At 44.2% G+C, this 23,210-nt stretch overlaps 1 protein-coding gene across 2 annotated transcripts in view; it reads left to right on the forward strand.

Annotated features, from left to right (window-relative positions):
- FAT3 (FAT atypical cadherin 3) overlaps positions 1-23,210 on the forward strand; it is a 622,988-nt gene that overhangs the window by 503,948 nt on the left and 95,830 nt on the right. For both annotated transcript variants that reach the window (XM_061120597.1, XM_061120607.1), the window contains exons 9-12: positions 3,400-7,473; positions 12,298-12,494; positions 13,480-13,633; positions 15,833-16,066. In XM_061120597.1, the coding sequence (XP_060976580.1) occupies positions 3,400-7,473; positions 12,298-12,494; positions 13,480-13,633; positions 15,833-16,066 (4,659 nt within the window). The remainder of the gene's footprint in view (positions 1-3,399; positions 7,474-12,297; positions 12,495-13,479; positions 13,634-15,832; positions 16,067-23,210) is intronic.

Genomic DNA, 23,210 nt, shown 5'->3' on the forward strand with positions numbered 1-23,210 from the left:
AGATGTGTAAAAAGCTAATGAGAATTACAGGACAGACAGACCTATGCTTGACCTGGACTGGTTCTGGTTAAGCCAAGGTTCTTTGCAGATCATGGTAGGAGACAGGCAGATCCCAGCTAGTTCAGGACTTTGAAGCAAATAACGAGAGTTTGGTGTAAAGTGTTGTTGTTGTTTAGTCGCTAAGTCATGCCCAACTCAACTCATTTAAGTACTCTCACAAACCTCAACAAGCAAGATTCACTCTGTTTACTGGTAGTCCATATTTAAGGCTTCCCTGGTGGCTAAATGATAAAGAATCTGCCTACCAATGCAAGAGACACAGAGACTCGGTTTCCATGCCTGGGTCAGAAAGATCTGGAGAAAGAAATGGCAGCCCACTCCAGTATTCTTGCCTGGAAGATGCTATGGACAAGGAGCCTGGTGGACTACAGTCCGTGGGTCACAAAGAGCTGGACACGACTGAGTGACTAAACAACAGCAATACATTTCCTAGCCCCTGCCTGGCCTGAAGTAACTACGGAAGCTTTTTTGTTTTTAATTAATTAATAAATTTGGCTGCACCAGGCCTCGGTTGTATCCTGAGGGATCTTTCATTGTGGCACATGGGATCTAGTTCCCCGGCCAGGAATCAAACCTGGGCCCCTTCCTTGGGAGCTTGAAGTCCCAGCCACAGGATCTCCAAGGAAGTCCCTGAAGCTTTTTGTTTTTACCCAAAGGACTGAGGTAGAATCAAGTGCAGAACTTCAGGTCTTATATTTAGTTCAGGGTTGACGTTTGGGGCCAGCAGTGCTTCACGGGTGGCTTGGAGAGAAGGCAGTACAGGAGAGACCAGGACTAGGAAAGAGCTAAGTTACGATGGGAGGGAGCGTATTAGACCCCAAGATGGATACAGACGGAGAGTTCAACTTTTTTGGATCTACCTCTCTCAACCATTCAACATATATTTACTGAGCTCCTTTTTTGTGCCAGGCACTGTGCTGTGTACCAGATTTATAATGGTAAGTAACGTCAGCACAGCTTTTGCCCCGTTGCCGAAAGTCTATAAGAAGCCATGCCGTTGTTATTGCTGAGTCACTAAATCGTGTCTGACTCTTTGAAACCCCATGGATGTCACCCACCAGGTTCCTCTGGCCATGGGCCAGGAAACTAGGAGGAATAATGGTGTGGGTTGCTGTTTCCTTGTCTAGGGGATCTCCCCAATCCAGAGATAGAACCCACATCTCCTGCATTGGCATAGATTCCAAGAAAACAAGCAAAGATTAGCTTCCAAAGATTCAAGTAGAGCAGAGGAGAGAAAGCAGGAAGTGGATTCCAAGTAAGCAGGACAGTGCCCTGAAGAGAGAGAGACAGTGGCCGCTGGACAGCGTCCTGGGGTGGGTATCAAGGAGATCCGCAACCGCAGGACCGCAGGGTGGGGCAGCACTGCGCGGGGTCAAAGGCTGGCTGGGCCTCTTTCGTCCCTGCCATGTGTATCTTGCTGTTAGGTCCTGAGCCTGCAGGAAGAAAGGTCTCACATAAAGGAAGAAAGGTCTCACCTGAAAACTCCACGTGGGGCCCCATAATGAGGATGTAGCATTCATCATTCAGGCCTGCATGGCAGATATCTCTATATTTGCCTCCCCTGAGATGCTGAAGTGAAATGATTCCTGCTGTCTTGTGAGGGTCTGTGAATCAAATATTGGGTCACACTCGATTCCACAGTACCATCCTTTGAAAATTTGCAAGCTTGTTCCCGAGCTCATTGACCTTCTTGTTGTCATCATGAAATGGTCATGTTTAGATGGCATATCCACATTTGGGGTCATAATCAAATTCTTTACCTCTGTTAGATTTGCTCCCCCTCGAGAAATAAACAAACATAGAAATAGACTTCATAGGAACATGACATTTTTGTTTTCAGACATGGAAAAGTTTAATTAACAAGTACATAGTAAGAAGTATGTAAATAGCTGTATTTATTGTATATTTTGACTCTTTTGTGACCCCATAGACTGTAGCCCACCCAGCTCCTCTGTTCATGGGATTTCCCAGACTGGAGTGGGTTGCCATATCCTACTCCAGGGGATCTTCCTGAATCAGGGATCAAATCCACGTCTCCTACATTGGCTGGTAGATTCTTTACCACTGAGCCACCAGGGAAGCTCCATATTTCAACAAGTGCTGTACTTACCTGCCCCCTCAATCCTGGAGCCTATCGTAATGATAATGACATTTAAACTCTCTGTATGTTGCCATACTATAGAACTTCAAAAAGTAAGAAAAACTCAGATATATTTGAATAACTGAGATTTTTAACTTGTGATGTAAAAGAATGGAGGCCCGGAAGTATGTGTGTTGTTTGAGAACTAAGGGAAAGCCCCACGAGAAGGGAAAAGCCATGTGGTGAAGGATGCTACTTCCCACTGTTCGTGACCTGTGAGCCGCCTTCTTTGCGCTCTTCACACTTTGTGTTCCCCACTCTCTCCTCCTCTTTTCCTCACCCTCAACAGTCCCGGATGTCACACCCCGCCTGTTTCAGAGGCAGAGCCCTCCGCTCCCGCAATGTCAGGGTGTGCAGCGGGGGACAGCCTCTCAGTCTCCTAAGGTTCATGCCTCAAGGTTTCAGTGCGGCTTCTGACAAACAGTTTGGTACTTCACCAGAAACCTCTCAAAAATTTAGCAAATAGAATGGCTACAGATTGAAACAACTGCCTTGTCATTTTTTATGTCCACTGTTACATCCATGTGTGCATGTGTTTGTGTGTGTTGGAGTGTAGGGGATTCGGAAAAAATCCTCACAGCTTACAAAGCAAATGATGACTGAGAAGAATTCTCCATGCCTGAGCAGCAAACCCCCTCCCCCCTTGGAATGAAGTTGATCCTTATGATATGAAACAATACCAGTTCCGTGCAGCAAAACTTACCTTTGGGATAATCTTAAAGCAAGTGATTATGTGATACTGTTCTAACCCTAGGAAGTGATTCCTATGACCTTCTTTCTTACAGCATAGAACATGGAATTGTGGCAGGATGTTGCAGAATGAATGCCTTTTTACCAGTATCACTGGCATGTACCAGCCCAGTCTGGGAACAAGAAAGTCCTGAGCATTCTTGCTAGAAAAGTCTTTCCTACAAATTCTTATTTCCCAGTTTGACAGTACGTAAGTGCTGTGCTGTTTTTCTTGTTAACCTGGATTCAGAAGATACTAGTCTGAAATTCACAATGTACTGGAAAATTCATTTCAAAGTCTTTTGAGTATCCTTTTAGGGAAGCCTCTCATTTTATTTCAGGATAAGGTGGAGTGAAAACAAATAATTGCTTCTATTTGTCATGCTATGTAAAGTAGTCTCAAGATGAAGAGTGAATCTTCAGAAACTGACCCACTTGAACTCATTTTCTTGTTGATTTCTCTATTGCAGGGAACACTGGGAACACATTTAAGATCGAACCGGTCCTGGGCATCATCACAGTTTCCAAAGAGCCAGACATGACGACCATGGGTCAGTTTGTCCTGTCAGTCAAAGTCACGGATCAGGGTTCCCCACCGATGTCTGCCACCGCCATTGTGCGCATTTCTGTCACCATGTCTGATAATTCTAACCCCAGGTTCACTCACAAAGACTACCAAGCAGAAGTGAATGAAAATGTTGATGTTGGAACGTCTGTCATTCTAATCTCTGCCATCAGTCAATCCACTCTCATTTATGAAGTGAAAGATGGAAATGTTGATGGGATCTTCACCATAAACCCCTATTCTGGAGTCATCACCACTCGGAAGGCACTGGATTACGAGCGGACTTCCTCTTATCAGCTCATTGTCCAGGCCACCAACATGGCAGGAATGGCTTCCAATGTCACAGTCAGTATTCAGATTGTTGATGAAAACGACAATGCACCAGTGTTTCTCTTTTCTCAGTATTCAGGCAGCCTCAGCGAGGCAGCCCCTATCAATAGCATTGTCAGGAGCGTGGATAACAGCCCTCTGGTGATTCGAGCCACTGATGCTGACAGCAACCGGAATGCTTTGCTCGTGTATCAGATTGTGGAGTCCACAGCCAAGAAGTTCTTCACGGTGGACTCCAGCACAGGGGCAATCAGAACAATTGCCCACCTGGACCATGAGACCATCGCCCATTTCCATTTTCACGTGCACGTGAGAGACAGTGGTAGCCCCCAGCTGACCGCGGAGAGTCCCGTTGAAGTCAACATAGAGGTGACGGATGTGAATGACAACCCACCTGTGTTCACTCAGGCTGTGTTTGAGACTGTCTTGCTTCTACCGACCTATGTCGGAGTGGAGGTTCTGAAAGTTAGTGCCACAGATCCTGACTCCGAGGTGCCCCCTGAACTGACGTACAGCCTAATGGAAGGCAGCTTGGATCATTTTTTAATTGACTCAAATAGTGGAGTGCTCACCGTGAAAAACAACAACCTCTCCAAAGATCACTATATGCTGATAGTGAAGGTGTCTGATGGAAAGTTCTATAGTACATCCATGGTCACCATCTTGGTGAAAGAAGCCATGGACAGCGGCCTCCACTTTACTCAAAGCTTTTACTCCACCTCCATCTCAGAGAACAACACTAACATAACCAAAGTTGCCATTGTCAATGCAGTTGGAAATCGCCTTAATGAGCCCTTAAAATATAGCATCTTAAACCCAGGAAACAAGTTCAAGATAAAATCTACCTCAGGGGTCATTCAGACCACGGGAGTTCCCTTTGACCGTGAGGAGCAGGAGTTCTATGAGCTGGTGGTGGAAGCCAGCCGAGAGCTTGACCATCTGCGGGTGGCGAGGGTGGTGGTCAGGGTTAGCATCGAAGACATAAACGACAACTCTCCGGTCTTTGTGGGTCTCCCTTACTACGCGGCCGTACAGGTTGACGCGGAGCCTGGCACTCTGATTTACCGAGTGACGGCCATTGACAAAGACAAAGGTGCAAATGGGGAAGTGACCTATGTCCTACAGGATGACTATGGCCACTTCGAAATTAACCCTAATTCAGGGAATGTTATTTTAAAAGAAGCATTCAACTCAGACTTGTCCAACATTGAGTATGGGGTCACCATCCTAGCCAGAGATGGTGGAAAACCCTCTTTGTCCACATCCGTGGAACTTCCCATCACTATTGTCAACAAAGCGATGCCTGTATTTGATAAGCCCTTTTACACAGCATCTGTCAATGAAGATATTGGCATGGACACACCCATTCTAAGCATCAATGCCACAAGTCCAGAAGGCCAAGGCATCATATATATCATTATTGATGGGGATCTGTATAAACAATTTAACATTGACTTTGACACTGGGGTCCTGAAAGTCATTAGCCCTTTGGATTATGAAATGGCATCAGCTTACAAGTTGACAGTAAGAGCCAGTGATGCCCTTACTGGGGCCAGGGCTGAAGTTACCATTGACCTGCTTGTTAATGATGTGAATGACAACCCCCCTATTTTCAGTCAACCCACATACAATACAACATTATCAGAAGCGTCCCTCATCGGGACACCTGTTTTACAAGTTGTGTCTACTGATGCAGACTCAGGAAACAATAAAATGGTCCATTATCAGATTGTCCAGGATACTTACAACAGCACGGATTATTTTCACATAGATAGCGCAAGCGGCTTGATCCTGACTGCACGGATGCTGGACCACGAGTCGGTGCAGCACTGCACTTTGAAAGTCAGAGCCACAGATAATGGCTTCCCATCACTGAGCAGCGAGGTCCTGGTTCACATCTACATCTCGGACGTAAATGACAACCCTCCAGTCTTTAATCAGCTCATTTATGAGTCATATGTGAGTGAACTAGCCCCCCGGGGCCACTTTGTAACCTGTGTGCAGGCCTCCGATGCAGACAGCGCTGACTTTGACCGGTTGGAATACAGCATTTTATCTGGGAACGACCGGACCAGCTTTCTGATGGACAGCAAGAGTGGCATCATTACACTGTCCAACCACCGCAAGCAGCGGATGGAGCCTCTGTACAGTCTCAACGTGTCGGTCTCTGATGGGCTGTTCACAAGCACCGCCCAGGTGCATATCAGGGTCCTCGGGGCCAACCTGTACAGCCCTGCCTTTTCACAGAGCACCTACGTAGCTGAAGTGAGAGAGAATGCAGCCGCTGGGACAAAGGTAATCCATGTTCGGGCCACGGATGGGGACCCGGGGATGTATGGGCAGATCAGCTATGCCATCATCAATGACTTTGCTAAGGATCGATTCCTCATAGATGGCAATGGACAGGTCACCACAACAGAAAGGCTCGATAGGGAAAACCCTCTGGAGGGAGACATCAGTATTTTTTTGAGGGCCCTCGATGGCGGAGGAAGAACAACTTTCTGTACCGTGAGGGTGATTGTGGTAGATGAAAATGACAACCCCCCCCAGTTCCTGACAGTGGAATACAGAGCCAGCGTCAGGGCAGATGTCGGACGGGGCCACCTGGTCACGCAGGTTCAAGCCATGGATCCAGATGATGGAGCAAATGCAAGGATTACTTACTCCCTCTATAGTGAGGCCTCGGTCTCAGTGGCTGACCTCCTGGAAATCGACCCTGACAATGGTTGGATGGTCACAAAGGGCCATTTTAACCAGCTGAAGAACACGGTGCTGTCCTTCTTTGTCAAAGCGGTGGACGGGGGCATCCCAGTGAAGCACGCGCTCATCCCTGTCTACATCCACGTCTTGCCCCCCGAAACCTTCGTGCCCTCCTTTACCCAGTCTCAGTACTCCTTCACCGTGTCAGAAGATACAGCCATTGGGAGCACGGTGGATACCCTGAGGATTTTGCCCACTCAGAAGGTCAAATTCAGCACAGTTAATGGGGAGCGGCTGGAAAATAACAAAGGCAATGTCTTCATCATAGAACAGGAAACAGGCACGATCAAGCTGGACAAGCGTCTTGACCATGAGGTCAGCCCAGCTTTTCACTTCAAAGTGGCAGCCACTATACCCCTGGACAAAGTGGACGTCGTGTTCACGGTGGATGTAGACGTCAAGGTGCTGGATCTGAATGACAACAAGCCAGTCTTTGAAACTTCGAACTACGAGACGATCATCATGGAAGGGATGCCGGTGGGCACCAAACTAACACAGGTGAGGGCCGTGGACGCGGACTGGGGAGCCAACGGGCAGGTCACTTACTCCCTCCACGCGGATTCCCAGCCCGAGAAGGTGATGGAAGCGTTCAGCATCGACAGCAACACAGGCTGGATCAGTACCCTGAAGGACCTGGACCACGAGGCAGACCCCGTGCTCACCTTCTCCGTGGTGGCCGCCGACCTCGGGGAAGCCTTCTCGCTCTCCTCCACGGCACTGGTGTCTGTCAGGGTGACAGACATAAATGACAACGCCCCAGTCTTTGCCCACGAGGCGTACCGAGGGAGTGTGAAGGAGAGCGACCCCCCGGGTGAGGTGGTCGCCGTCCTCAGCACGTGGGACAGGGACACGTCTGACGTCAATCGCCAAGTGAGCTACCACATCACAGGTAAGTCTGCCACCCACGGAGTTCACTCTGCGCCTTGCTTCCTAAGGAGAGATGGAAGGGGGCAGGGGGTGGGGATCCCCACCTGCAGTGCAGGAGCCACAGAAGACACGGATTCAGTCCCTGGGTCGAGAAGATCCCCTGGAGGAGGGCGTGGCGACCCAGTCCAGTGTTCTTGCCTGGAGAATCCCACGGACAGAGGAGTCTAGCGGGCTACAGTCCATGGGGTCTCAAACAGTCGGACACTTCTGAAGCAATTTAGCACACATTCATGCACGGCAGGGGGGTAAGAGTAGGGGAGAGAGAGATGAGATGAGGGTTTGAGGAGTTATCTTACCTCTCTGGGGCTGAGACGACTCAGTTCTTTAGTTGTTACTAACTCAGCCTTATTTTGCAGTTCATTGGTTTGCTTGTGACAGATGGCCCAGATTGATACTCAGTCAATTTTTATCATTTGAAAAAAAGTCCAACTTTGCTGGCGGTCCAGTGGCTAAGACTCGCTGCTTCCACTATAAGGGACACAGATTGGGTCCCCAGTCAGGGAACTAAGATCCCACATGCCACACAGAGTAACCAAAATAAAGAAATAAAATTTTAAAAGAGTCCAGCCAAATATCCCAGTTGAAGAAATAAAAATAGCAGAATGCCTAAGAAGCTTTTTGTCTGAAATGAACATAAATAAATCAAAGTGATGCTTTACTCACTTTCTTTCCTTACCATTATCACTCATGTCTTTACTGCAGATATATACATTTTAATGGGGAAAAAAAACCAACACTTCCCTTCCACACTACTCTTCTTTTTCTTTATGGAGCTGTTTTCTTAATGTTGTTTTCTGTTTAACGGTCTTAATGCATTTGTGCTTTGATAGAGGAATTTATTTTTTAAGTATATTCCTTTTTCCTACTTTTTGTAATGGCAAGAAAATAAATAGCTTTATTTACAAGTTTTTCCTGGTAATAAAAACTCAGATGCATGCGCACACACACACACACACACACACACACACACGCATGCATGCACACATACAAATCAGAGGGCGTGTTTTTTTGTTTGTTTTTTTTTTTGCTGAAAAATCTTAAATTATAACTCCAAGTCAAAGGGTATGTCTCCTGACATGGCAAATTTTTTGGATCCCTTTTCTGTCTTTCCGAATAGTAAATAGCAGTTCAATAGGAAAGCCAAGATAGACAAGTGAGGTCACACAGAATGCACACACACACACACACACACACACACACACACACACACACGTCACCATTACTCTGAGCAGCTTGTGTCAGAGTGAAAATGGGGTATCACCAATCAGGGGTAGCTTTCCAGGGCTGATGGCCTTCAATTTCTAAGAGGAGAGGTTGGTGGTGTGGGGGTTCTAAAGCTAATATTTTGATGTTGTGCCATTCAAAGGCAGAACATAAGCCAAGTGCCAAAAGATTTCAAAGAATCCATCCATACTTGTAGTCAGGTGGCTTCCCTTTAGAAAAACAACATTATTCAAAGTGAAAAATGAATTAATTAGAATGCCCTTAGGACGCAGAATCTTCTTAAGTACTTTAGTGAGAAAGTTAATTAATCACCGCAGAATAAGACCCACAGGAGAGCATCCGTGCCTGTACTCAGGACCCTCACACCTCCCTACACACTCTTCTTCTTTACGCAACTGTTTTCTTGAGGCTGTTTTCTGTTTAAAGGTCTTAATGCATTTATGGTTTTTCTGATACCTTCCATTGTGGGTTTTTTTTTTTTTTTTTTTCATTAAAATGTATATTTCTGCAGTAAAGACATGAGCGATCATGGTGAGGAAAGAAAGGTGAGTACAGTATCACTTTGATTTGTTTGCATTCAGTTTTAGACAAAAAGCTTCTTAGGCATTCGGAGGAATACTTTTCTATTTGGAAGAACAGTTAAATACTCAGCTTTAATTATTTATACGTTGTCTCTGGATTCTCAGTGGATGGTTTAAGGGACCATCCCATCGACTTTACCAAAGTAATAAGAGCAGAATAGCTTCAAGCTACTGTTACTATTAGCAGTGCCAACCACCAACTGATTTTAATTAGATTTAACTTTTGCTCTTGATGTAACACAACTTGGCTGTGCTGCCACAGATGAACAAAGGACCATTAATCATTTTATTTCACAAAAGAGCAGTGTGAGCCTACACTGAAAGCATTTAATAGAGAGGTTACATTTGTGCATGCTGAAATCATATTCGACTGAAGCCTAATTGAATCCTAGTCAGTGGTGGAGGAAAGTGATATCCCAGGGAGAACCTGTGCCTCACCAGAGCATTTTTCTCGACCTCAGCAGATTGGCACTGAGGGCCAGGTAAGTCTCCATTGTGGGTGGCCGTTCCTTGCTGCAGGTGACAGTGTGGGACGGTCACCAGCACCACTGGCTTCTAGCCAGTAGATTCCAGTAGCCCGGCCATCGGCATCACCCCTAGTGGGACATCCAGAAATGTCTCTGGATGTTGACAAATGTCCCGGGGATATGGGACTAGCCACTCTCAGTTGAGAATCACTGCCCTGGAGGAATGTGCAGCCCTCAGCTCCTCTGCACTGTCTGTCCACTGTGGTTCATTTAGCCCATGGTTGAATCGCCAAAATCCAGCCTCTGTGCACCAGTGTCAGGTTAAATCTCAAAGACAGTTTGGGGCAAAGTAGAAAGAAATAGCTTTATTGCTTTGCCAGGCAAAAGGGGCCACAGTGGGCTAATGCCCCCAAGACTGTGTGTTCCACCCTGGGGGCTGGGCAGTGAGGAGCCTTATAGTGTTTAAGGAGCAGGGCGTGATCAGTTTGTGGACATTCTTCCAGCTGATTGAGATGGTGGTGACGAGTCAGCATCATCAACCTTCTGGTTCCAACTGGTCTGGGGTCTATGTGCTTGTGGGTAACATAGTTAACATCTTCAACCTGGGAAGTTCAGTATCTCAAGAGAGCTCAAAGGACATGACTCAGAATGTTATCTGTTGTCCCTGAGGAGGAACTAAAGGTCCTTGACTTTGTTTAACGACTAACATATTATTATTTTGTATTGTTTGCTTTCCTTTGTGCATTTTCTCACTTCTCAGTTTAAATTTATTCTTTGACTAAAGTACTCCTGCAGAGAGAAGGAAGGCAGATTTACAGGAGAGCAATGGAGAAACAGACATAGAGAATAGACTTATGGACATGAGGAGAGGGTGAGATGTATGGAGAGAGTAACATGGAAAGTTACATCACCATATGTAAAATAGATGGCCAACGGGAATTTGCTGTGTGGCTTAGGAAACTCAAACAGGGGCTCTGTATCAACCTAGAAGGATGGGGTGGGGGAGGGGGAGATTGGAGGCAGCTTCAAAAGGGAGGGGATATGTGTACACCTATGACTGATTCATGTTGAGGTTTGACAAAAAGCAACAAAATTCTGTAAAGCAATTATCCTTCAATAAAAAATTTTAAAAAAAATCAGGCAGAGGACAGGACATGGGTGGGGTCTGCTCTGGGAAGGGCTCGTGGGACCTTGCTTGGTTACAGTCGCGTCCACGCTGGGGCTTCCCAGGTGATGAAGAACCCGCCTGCCAGCGCAGGAGACACAAAGAGGCGCGGGTTCGATCCCTGGGTCAGGAAGATCCCCTGGAGGAGGGCATGGCAACCCACTCCAGTATTCTTGCCTGGGGAATCCCATGGACAGAGGAGCCTGGTGGGCTGCAGTCCATGGGGTCACAGAGAGTCAGGCACAACTGACTCTTAGCTCGCACTCTTTTAAAGATTCATTGTAAGAAGGGGAGATGGCTCCACTTTTTCAATGCAGCAGCAGCCAACAGGCAGTGGCTTTCCTTACTTATTTATTATCAATCTTTCCCACCAGAAAGTGAACTCCACCACTTTTGTCCACTGCCATAACCCCACTACCTGGCACAGCCTGTGGTCTGAAGCAGGTGACAAACACATGTTGAATGCCCCCAAACCAAAGAAACAGTGATGATCTAACTGGAGTCTGGGCTTCAGGCCAGCTGTCTCATCCAGTCTTCCTCCGTGTTTGAAGTGACGTTATCTCCTTCTTCAGGTTTGGAAGGTCAGGGTGGTTTTCTTCTGCCTTCCTCCAAGCTGCTTTTGCCTCTGTGTAGTTCAGTGATGCGAGAAAGGAATATTGCTGGGACCACTTTCATGTTTCAGCCTCATCAAAAGTGGTTCCACTCCAACTCTTCTCCTTTTCTTCCACTTTCACCAGTTTCCCTCTGATAAGTTTGATCTAATTGCAGTGCTTATCTTTAAGCAGCTCCTTCAATAACCCCTCATTGGGGCTCTTTAATCCAAATGGGTCTTCCTCTGTCACACAAACTTTTCTCCACCAGATTTTAGTCCTTAGAAGAAGAGCTGCGGTATGATAACGCCTTCATTAAAACATTCCTTAATAGAGCTGACTGCCTTTCCTTGATTGCATAATCAACGGCTAATGAAATTGTCTGGGTAACAAGAGCTATAGTGTATTACATCCTCTCTTGAGACAGAGTGGAAAGACAATTGTATCATCTGAGAAGAAGATTGATTGTTCACAGTTTGAATTTGATTGTCCTTAAGGGGAGCCAAACAAGAGATCATCTCTGGCTTCTCTAAGTGCATTTTCTTCCCTTGGAAAGTTACTGTTTTACTTTCCACACAAGCCAAGCATATAAATATCATGCTTTGTTGCAGGAGAATCAAAAGGAAGTGTCAATTTTTTTCCAGTCTCGTAAATGATGCAGTTTGAGAGGCACCTGGCTGACCTCACACAGGCCTCTCACTGTAGGTGGAGATCAAAGCTTTTCATTGCTCATCTTCAGAAACTCTCTTTTCACCGCAGGAGGGAACCCCCGAGGAAGGTTTGCCCTGGGCCTGGTGCAGAACGAATGGAAGGTCTACGTGAAGAGACATCTGGATAGAGAAGAACAAGACATTTATTTCCTCAATATCACTGCCACCGATGGGCTCTTTGTCACTCAGGCCATGGTGGAAGTGACTGTCAGTGATGTGAATGACAATAGCCCTGTGTGTGATCAGGTAAGATTTGTGGCCATGTCGGATAAATTGCTGCTTTTCACTCTGCTTCTCTAAAATGTAGTCAAAACCCATTTCACTCTTCTCCTTAAGACCTGGCCACAGTCTCTTCCTTTCTCCTTAATTAGTGCAGTCCAGTTTTATATAAGCACGTAAGAGGATGAAATACTATAAACATGGAAAGAGTATAGGTAGCACAATTAGTACCTAATTCTGCCCATTAAAAAATACAAACAAAAAATAAAATCAGGACTCTTAAAAAGCTTTTTAAGGAATCATAAAGAATATTGTGATTTTTCATATCTAAACTACTGATTTCATAAAAGAAAAATGGACCACTCAAAAGTATGAATTGCTTTTGTTGTGTAAGTTTACACAGCTGACTGGCAGCAATGTTGGTAATGAAGCTGGGTCTCCAGGCTTCTCATGAAGCGTCATTTCCCCCATAGTTCAAAGCATGGGAGCCAATGCAAGGTGTCAGTTATTGATTTTATATTCTTTCTTACCAAAATTAAATCACCCTTCATTTACCTTTTCCTTACATGTAGACTGCAAGACAGTATTGGTGTTCTTTAGCTTAGAAAATTGTTGCAAATCATACTAATGCCAGATGTTAGTAGTGTCTTTAAAGTTGAAGGGTCACAAGGACTCCCTGGTGCTTGATCACTATCTGATGTGACCATTATCTGACGTGCATCACAGTTCCACAGGGGCAGGGATTTTTGTCTGTTTTCTTCTGCATTGTACCCCTAGCATCTCAATAGTACCTTGCCCATAGTAGCTGCTCAATTAGCATTTGTTGAATGAATGAGCATGGGAGGGACAGGGCAAGATATATTCTATGTTTCATCCAATGGCGTAAGATGATTCTGCAGTAAAGGAAAAACGTAACTGAACATAAATTATGTGAGTGCCTTTTTAAGGAAATCATTTATCAGGCTAATATGGCAATCGCCCCACGCATACTAATGATTTTGCCTTTGCCCAGGTTGCATATACAGCATCACTTCCCGAAGACATTCCATCAAACAAAATCATCCTGAAGGTCAGTGCCAAGGATGCTGACATTGGACCCAATGGAGATATACGATACTCACTCTATGGACCTGGAAACAACGAATTTTTTCTAGATCCAGAAAGTGGTAAGGCAAAATTTATTCTCTGAAATGCCATTGTTAATCCACAAGAGAAGTTAAATTTTCACATGGTCTCATCACTAGGGGGTAGTTGGTATCTAAGAGCCTTAATATGACACTCTGTTATCTTGGACTCTTAAGAAATGCTAGTGGCTCATTGTGTCTGGAAGACACAAACCTCATTTGACTTATAAACTTGCCCTGACTTTACCTACATGTGGTAGCACCAGGGAATCAGATGTGCCTGTTTGCTTCTCCTCTTTCTCATATCCATGAGTTAAAGCAGCTGCCCTATTAAGGGTATATGTAGAATTATAAATGCAGGTTTCCATGCAAACCAGACACCAGTGCACAGTAAGGAGAGTCTTGCCTTGCTGAAACCCTTTTTGGGTTCCTGTGCTTATTAACATACTTGTCTGGTTTTTATTCATCATTGCTGCTAAGTTGTGAGACCTCAGATGTGCTTCCACATTAAGGTAAAGTTTATAAGGTGAAAGGTTATGCACACCAAAGGCAGATGCCCACATTGAAGGCCAAAGCTTAAGGAAAAGACATTTTCTATGGAGGTAAATTATTACAGAGCTGTGTGCTGGATTAGCCCATCAATTGACAATTTTTAATTGAAGTGTAATGATTAAATGATTTGCATAGTTCCAGCTTTGTATTGGTTGCAGAGAATATCACTAACTACTGAGTTTCCAGAAGGTATTGGCTTCTCAATAATCTACTCCCATGTCAGCTATATCTTACTGGGAAGGGCTTAGTTGCATAATAATATACTACTTGGATATAGAGGCCTGGCACTTTTTTTTTTTTTTTACTAACTAGCATTTATTAACTACTAGACCTAAAAACACTTTGTGGAGTATTTGTGATAGACTCTGACATGAACCCCTCATAGCATTCCCAAGCGAGACTGTAACCCAATGGGGAAGACAGAGCAGTTAGTCAGTAATACTAATAACAGAAATAATGATAGTAATGAAAGACAATGACATGAGTGCCTGAGAGAGACATCAAGACGTTATATCTGAGCACAGAGGAAAAAGCAGCTAATGTTCTGATGAGAGGGAAGAGGAAGCTTGTAAAGAAGAACCGGCATTTGAACTGAGCCAGGATCCTCGGGGCTAAAGCAGGTCGCTGCCAGCCACGGGCGCAGCGTGGGCAGAGAGCGTGGGCAGAGGGCGTGGGCAGAGGGCGTGGGCAGAGGGCACCTCCAGGAAATGCCGTGTACGGCACTCTCACTGTCAGAGGAGCCAGAAAAGTGGTGGGAAAAGTAAGGTTAGGTCAGATCTTGGAGTGTCCTGAATGCCCAACTGACAACTCCCTAGATGTTTTTGCGGAGGGGGACATGATCCAGCCTGTATTTGAGAACTGCCTGCCTTCAGGAAGCTGTAGAAGGAACAGCTTTGTAAGTACTGATGACTTGCTCCCAGTGATACCTGCTAATTTTACTAAGAGTACATAATAATATTTCATGAGTCTGACTTTTCACCAAACGGCGTTTATTCAGGTCTGTCATTGCCATTATCCACTGAAATTTAAGTAGCAATGACATCCCCACAGGGACTGACACCCAGGACCAGTATAGTCATTCCAGTGATTAATAACCCCTCCACGGTTGTAAAATCCCCTTCCTGCACGTCTGCTCCGGGCTCCTCAGTTATCCCCCACTGGGACTTCCCCCCAACAGCTGCTGGCCCTCCGCTCTCCCAGCAAGTGGGGTTTGCCTGGCATAGTATGACTTTTGTAACCTCTTTCTGCTGGAGGCAGCCTGTTTGGACTGTATGTTTTCCTCTAAAAGATGAGGTAAAAAAAGATTAAGTGTCTGGAAGCAGAGAGACTAACGCTTCTGCATCTAAAGACCACTGACCTGATTGACCATCAGAGAACTGAGCAGTTCTTGAGAGGTTTAAAGAGGTGTGGAGCTTCTCCATCCTGCCAAAAGAAGGAATCCCTGACACAAGAGGCTTCACAGTGGAATTAATTCCTTTGAAGGTCATGCTGTTGGTTTCTTGTTGCATCCAGAATCCCATAAATTTTTCCCTGATGCTTAAAAAATTTGAACTTGCTCTATTTTTCAAAGTATGAAGCTCTTGAGTCAAATATCAGCAGTCCTTCCTATACTGGGGTTCTGTATGTAATTGATTCCCTGCTCTTTGAAGAAAGACAGTTTTTGAAAAGCCAAGCCGTTTATTTTCACAGGTGAGTTAAAAACTTTGGCTCCGTTGGACCGGGAGAGGGTCCCTGCATACAGCCTCATTGCCAGGGCCACGGACGGGGGTGGCCGATTCTGCCAATCCAACGTCCATCTGATCCTGGAGGACGTGAACGATAACCCGCCGGTGTTTTCATCTGACCACTACAACGCCTGTGTCTATGAGAACACGGCCACCAAGGCTCTGTTGACCAGGGTTCAAGCGGTGGATCCGGATGTTGGTAAGTCAGCCGCCCGGATGGGTGCCTCCCTGTCTGTATGTTTGACACAGTCAAGTGCTGCCTATCCTCCAGCCCCATCAGCCCACCTGGTCTCCTTCCCGTTAGGGCAAATACAGTAAACCACAGTTCGGCTCTTAGGCTGATGGACTTCACACACGTGAAAGAAATCTGCAAGACATCTTCCCACCTTTTTGTAGGGTTTAAAGAAGTGATGCTGTGAATTCCTTTAACTTTTAACAAAAGGGTTTTGAGTTTGTTTTTTTTTTTTAACCTTTAGAATAAAAATAATAGCTTTCCTACTTGCACATTCCTCTTGAACATAGTTAAATGTGTGGTAGGGAGAATTCATTTCTATTTCTATAAAGAATTGCAACCCATGCTTTAGCTGAAATATGACAGCCTCGATTTATGGCGGTGCCCCATAGTGCAAAGACCAATTACTAAATGTGCTGCCAGCCCAATGTGGATTTTTTCTAACTGCCATTTTCCAGAGTATTTTGGTCACATAAACTGACATTACTCGGAGGGGTGGGAGTGGTGGTGGGGGGGGATAAGGAATTAGAATTGAAAGTTGCTAATAAAGTTTGTGTTCAGATCCACTTTACATAATGAGATGGTGAGTTAGAAAAGACTGGAGTTAATTGCTAGGTAGCCTTTCTGAGAATGCATAAGTTATTGAGGTGACTGCATGATGGAGTCTAAATACAAAAGGGCATATAGACAGCCTCTTGGCTGTGCATTTTAAAAGCTGTAAATCAGAGGACTGGGGAATGATGGGGTATGTCTGTTATGCTAAACAGGGCTTTATATAATTCAGTGTCTTATTGCTTAATTCTGAATTGAAAGAAAAATTATTGGACTAATGGAAAAGTAAATACATGATAATTAGTTGAAAACAAATGTAGTTGAAAACAAATATGCAGGGTCTCTGCATATTTCCCCTTAGAGAAATTAGTGGCTATTCTATGAATTATTGTTCTTACCTTATTAGCATAATTTTTGAGGCTGAGAACCAACCCTTTAAAAATCTGCATATTATAAAGCTTGGTAAAAAAACATAATAAATAGTAAAAGACTTTATTTTTTTTTTCCCAGCTGCACCATGCAGCTTATGGAATCTTAGTTCTCTGACAGGGATTGAACCCAAACCCTTAGCAGTGAAACCATGGAGTCCAAAACCCTGGACCCCAAGGGAATTTCAGAAAAGACTCTTTTATTGACCTATAATCATGAATTATTTACAAATGCTCCTTTAGGAGGATTAGAAAACATTCCTTGGACTCTTGATAGCAAACTTTTGGAGAAAAGAGGACAGAAATTGTACAGATGGACCGTTAATAATTTAACTTTGAGAATGTGTAATTGGGCCAGGGACGAAATTTTGAGATTGAAAATTTTTTAAATTAAAATTTCAATTTTAAAAAAATTGGAGTTTTTCTATTCACCTCCTTCCTAAAGGAATTGAGTGTGCTCTGTCTACTAGAGAATTAACATGGAGAGAGTCTGATCAGTACGTTATGCTTCAGACAGGAGGTGCTAGGTTGTCAACTGAGAAATGTGATTGCGGTACAGGGTATGCAGCCAGCTTTGTGCTGCTCAATTCTGCGGAGTCAGCTGTCCAGGCTGGCAGTTGGGGAAGAGGGGTTGACTAGACTGTGCACTAGCAGGGGCAGAGATGATGAAGCCTTTCAAACACTAGACCCGGAATAACCCATCAGCACTTCTCTCTACTCTTTGCACCAGTTAGCAAAAGGCTTACATTCATGGCTTCAGACCAACACAGCGGTTGAGTGCTGCTCGTATTGTGTGTTCATCAGGCCATTGTATTCACTTCCAGAAAACCCTAGCATAGGATACCAGATTCTAGGTCATATTCTCGGTTTTTTTAGATCTCATTTAGCTTTAAAAATAAAAACTAAGACAGCTGGGAAGGAACAAATGAGCTCCTCTAAAAGGCAAACTGAGCACCTGCTGTTTCTAGGCACCATGCTGAGGAGGTGGGGGTGGAGGGCGGGCTCAGAGCCTGCAGGGAGAACCAGAGTCAAACCCATATTCTCCAGAGTCCCAGGTATCAGTGACTGGGGGTTGCTTATGCCATTTTCATCAGTGGCCTGATCCTCACTTCTCAGTCTTCTGTAAGTCAGCACAGAGGAGTGTGAGCCACATGCTGAGATGAGCAGTTTGGGGTGGGCAGTGCTGGGTGAATCATCTGGAGGCCAAAAGCTGAGTTTGCTCCTAAATCATTCAACCCTACTGAATCCAGCCATCCAGTGTCTTTAGACTGGCTTATATAGAGTGTTCCAAACAGTTTGAATCAATTGTCAGTAAAAGTCAAGAGATATTTATTTGAATTTTCAGTATCTGGCATTTTCTAAAAACAGCACTCAGAAGACTCAGCAATTCCAGGCACACCATGGTTGGAAGCTGCCATCAGCCAGTTCTCACCTTCCCAGCCATCTCACTTAGGTTTCCTTCTGACCTGCATAGGCCCCTTCTCTAAAGTGACAAGGAAATTCTGGTGTTTAAGAACTTTTAACTTTGAAATAATCATAAGTTCACAGGAATTTGCCAAAAAAATGTACAGAAGGTGGCATGTACCTTTCACACAATCTTTTCTCCCAGTGACACCATCTTGCATAACTGTAGTACACTCAGATTTTGACACAGGTGTCTGTGTGTGTGTGTGTGACTGTGTGTGCATGTAGTTCTGTGCAGTTTTATCACCTGTGTAGCTTCATGTAACCACCCCATTCATCTACTTGCTGCCCCTTCATAATGACACCCACCTTCTCCCCACACTTCCTTCCCAGTCTCTAATCCCTGGCAACCACTAATCTCCATATCTATAATTTAGTTATTTCAAAAATGTTATTTAAATGGAATCGTGCAGCTTGTAACCTTTTCCAAATGTCCTTTTTACTCAACATGATTCCCTTGAGATCCATCCAAGTTGTCTAATTGGTTTTTGATCCTAGTGAAGAACATTGGCTCCATTTGTATAAATGACAGGGCTGTTTGGTTCATGAAACTTCTTTTGTCAAGCATATTCCCTTACCTAAAGTTACAAACGATTTCATCAGTATTTGGCCACAGCATATACTAAGCCACTATAAATTGCAGAATAAAGACAAAGATACATTAACCTGAAGTCCGATTCCATTACTTCATAAATTCAAAATTCCTACAATCTCTTGCTAACCTTTCATATCCTGATTTTCTAATTAGCATATATATACATATACATATATATCTATATCATTGTTTTTAGCCAAACAACTCTTTGCTATGCCAAATTCATTATCCATAATGAACCAATGCTAGTGTTAGAGAAACTGCCTAGATCAGGAAAAAAAAATAAAAACAGGAAGACAAGACCACTTTAGCACCCATTTTATGAGTTCTAAGCAATAACATGGCAACTGTCTAGATTTTAGCATTAAATTCTTCATTTTCCTGTAAAATGAACTCCATCCTCCATCCTCCATCCCATGAACTAATGACATGACTTTATGACCTAATATTTATAAAATTTTAATCCTTTCAGTAAACATTAGGAGACTTTTTGTCACACCACCTCTTTGGGGTTCATATTTTGCTATTTACTCTACCTCTTAAGGCAAGGTTAGGTGTCCAGGTTCTCAGTATTGAGGGTTTTTTAAACTAACAAAGGAAATATGCAGTGATAAAAATCAGAGTTAAAATCTGTGACCATTTTAGGCAAAGTGACATGAAAATCAAATGTAAACTTGCACTGGAAAATGTGTCAGAGCCCATGATTTATTGAGAGGCCAATGTCCAGATGTTTGAGATTCAAGAGGACATATTTTTCCTCTTATGGATCAGGGACATAAAGCAAGGAAATGTTCTAATGAACATGTTCACTCCTTTCCTGTAAAATATTTCCTATGCAGTTTAGACCTGTTTTTAGGGATTTTGGAGAAACTTGGAAGCTTGTAACACACATTAAAATTATTTTCCATTCAATATAGCTGATATTTAATGAGTCGGTAAATAACAGCTATTATAGAAGGAACTATATGAGGAATATGCAGTGACAGACCCAGGTTCTGTGCAGTAGTGAAGGGCATAAATCTGGAACACACAAACCTGGAATAAAAGAAAGAACTTCCAGAATTCAGAATGAATGAGATTCAATAGGCAGAGGGATGAAGGCCTTCAGGAAGACAGGAACCAGGAGGAAAAATTTGCACAGTTGGGAACGTGCTGTTTTTGTTGAGCTGCTCAGTTGTGTCTGACTCTTTGTGACTCCATGAACTGTAGCATTCTAGGCTCCCCTGTCCTTCACAGTCTCCCTCAGTTTGCTTAAACTCATGTCCATTGAGTCCATAATGCCAACAAACCATCTTACCTTCTGTTGCCCCTTCTCCTCCTGCCCTCAGTCTTTCCCAGCATCAAGGTCTTTTCCAATGAGTTGACTTTTTACATCAGGTGGCCAAAGTATTGGAACTTCAGCTTCAGCATCTGTTCTTCCAATGAGTATTCAGGGGTGATTTCCTTTCAAATTGACTAGTTTGATCTCCTTACTTTCCACGGAGCTCTTAAGAATTTTCTACAGCACCCCAATTCAAAACCATCAGTTCTTCAGTGCTCAACCTTCTTTATGTTCAGCTCTCATATCCATACACGACTACTGAAAAACCTTTGTTTGACTATATGGGCCTTTGTCTGCAAAGTGATGTCTCTACTTTTTAGTATTAAAACTGTCTAGGTTTGTCATAACTTTTCTTCCAAGGAGCAAACATCTTTCATGGCTACAGTCACCGTTCTCAATGATTTTGAAGCCCAAGAAAATAAAGTCTATCACTGTTTCCATTGTTTCCCCATTTATTTGCCAAGAAGTGATGAGACTGGATGCCATGATCTTAGTTTTTTGAATGTTGCATTCTAAGGCAGCTTTTTCACTCTCCTCTTTCACCTTCATCAACAAACTCTTTAGTTCCTCTTCGCTTTCTGCTATTAGGGTGGTGTCATCTATATATCTGAGGTTATTGATATTTCTCCCGGCTATCTTGATTTTAGCTTGAGCTTCATCCAGCCTGACATTTCACATTATGTACTCTGCATATAATTTAAATAAGCAGGGTGACAATATACACCTTGACGTATTCCTTTCCCAATTTTGAACCAATCCGTTGTTCCATATCTGGTTCTAACTGTTGCTTCTTATCCTGCATACAGGCTTCTCAGGGGGCAGGTAAGGTGGTCTGGTATTCCCATCTCTTTGAGTGAGTGAGTGAAAGTCACTTAGTCGTGTCTGACTCTTTGCGACCCCATGGACTTTACAGTCCATGGAATTCTCCAGGCCAAAATACTGGAGTGGGTAGCCTTTCCCTTCTCCAGGGATCTTCCCAACCCAGGGATTGAACCCAGGTCTCCTGCATTGCAGGCGGACTCTTTACCAGCTGAGCCAAAAGGGAAGCCTCCCATCTCTTTACACCCAACTAAATAGTTGGGAGAGTATAACATGGTCCAGGACAGAATGCTGACAGTGAGATGAGAGAAGTCATCTGGGCCCAATTGTGGGGGCCAGGAATTGTGTGCTTAAACCCAAAGATGGAAAAGAACTGCTGCACACGTAGGACAAAAGAAATTCATCAGTTCTGGTTCGGGAACTGCTGATCTGATGAAAGCCTCTAATGTGGATTTGAAGAAAGCTTCTAGGAGATTATTGAGAAAGACCACAAGGACCGAAATTCAAGTGGTAGCTTGGGATTTAAAAGGAGGAAGCAGATGAGAGATTTTACATGTGAAATCTGCCAATTTTGGCAACTGACTGGACTGAAGGTACAATGGACAGTCCAGGCAAGAACTCAAATTCAGGCACAAGGTGGACAGAAATAGCCTGGGTGGCCTGAAGCAGGACCTCGTGTAAAAAAGATAAAAAATTGGAGACACACTGGGAATTAAAGTACAGTCCTTCAGGAATGAAGACAACGTTTGCTAATCGTGACAGAGTAGGAAGGCTTTGCCTTCAAGGGGCTTCCAGTAATTACGGGAAACAGACAAGCCGAAATGGACATTCAGAGAGACAAGCACAAATGAACATTCAAAGAAAATGGAATCAATGTTATAACAGAGTCACTTCATCTGTAAAAGTAGGGGTTTTCTAAGGATTAGTCAGACACATGTAAAATGCTAGCTCAGGTCTCTGTGGAAACATGAAGACATGAGCAGTGACTTTTCAAGTGGGACAACTCAGAAAGTATTCACAAAATGGTATTTGCATTCAAGCCAGGTTTTAAGGGTTGGGGCTTGATATTGGGGCAAGAAGAGGGGAAAGATCTAGTAGCAAAAGAGGATTGTATTAGCTAAGATAGCCTTGAGTAGACTGAGGTAACTTTTCAAAAAATCTCAGTGGCTTAGTGCAGCAAAAGTTTAATTCTTGCTCCTGTGGGGAGCAAGTCCATTTAGCGATGTGGAAATCTGGTCCCTCCATTGGGTCAATACCACCTTCATGACCTTTGCTTCCCAAGGTCACTGCAGCAAAAGAAGAGAGGGATGAAGAAGGCATGTCAGCTCTTTGCTGCCTCAGCCTGGGAGAGACCCATGTCACTTTGTCACTGTCCATTGACTAGAACTAGTCAGATGATGCTGGGAGGTATAGGAGAGGCCACAGGGTATTTGGTGAGCACTCATGTCTCTGCTATAGTAATGAAAGCAGGAAAGAGAAACTGCCCCAAGACATTTCAAAGAAGTGGGAAAAGATGGCGTTCCCCCTGTGGTTAGGGAGGCTGAGCCTCAGCAGCAAGGAGAGACCTCCACTGCTTAATTCCAGACGTGGAAGGAAGGCGAGAAGCAGAAAGAAAAAAGGCTGACTTTCAAAGGAAGAAACTAAGAGGGAGAGGCTGAGGAAAGCCCAGTTGGGAGGCGCACATCTGCCTTCAGACATCTCCATGTGGTGAGAGAGTCTGTCAATGAAGGAGACTAACATGGCAGCAGCCAGGCTGGGCACTCTGCGGCGAGCGCAGGGAGTGAGTTTCAGAGGCTGAAGGCGACGTGAGAGGGAGTCACTGAAAAATGGGGAAGAGAAGTTCCTCCCCCACTGAGGGCTCTGTAGGTGCTGGGTTACAGAAGTGAACAGACCCAACCAGTAGACTGAAGTTCATGAATAGAAAAGATAGAA

The sequence above is a fragment of the Dama dama genome, chromosome 2 (assembly GCF_033118175.1).
Source record: "Dama dama isolate Ldn47 chromosome 2, ASM3311817v1, whole genome shotgun sequence".
Lineage (NCBI taxonomy): Eukaryota > Metazoa > Chordata > Mammalia > Artiodactyla > Cervidae > Dama > Dama dama.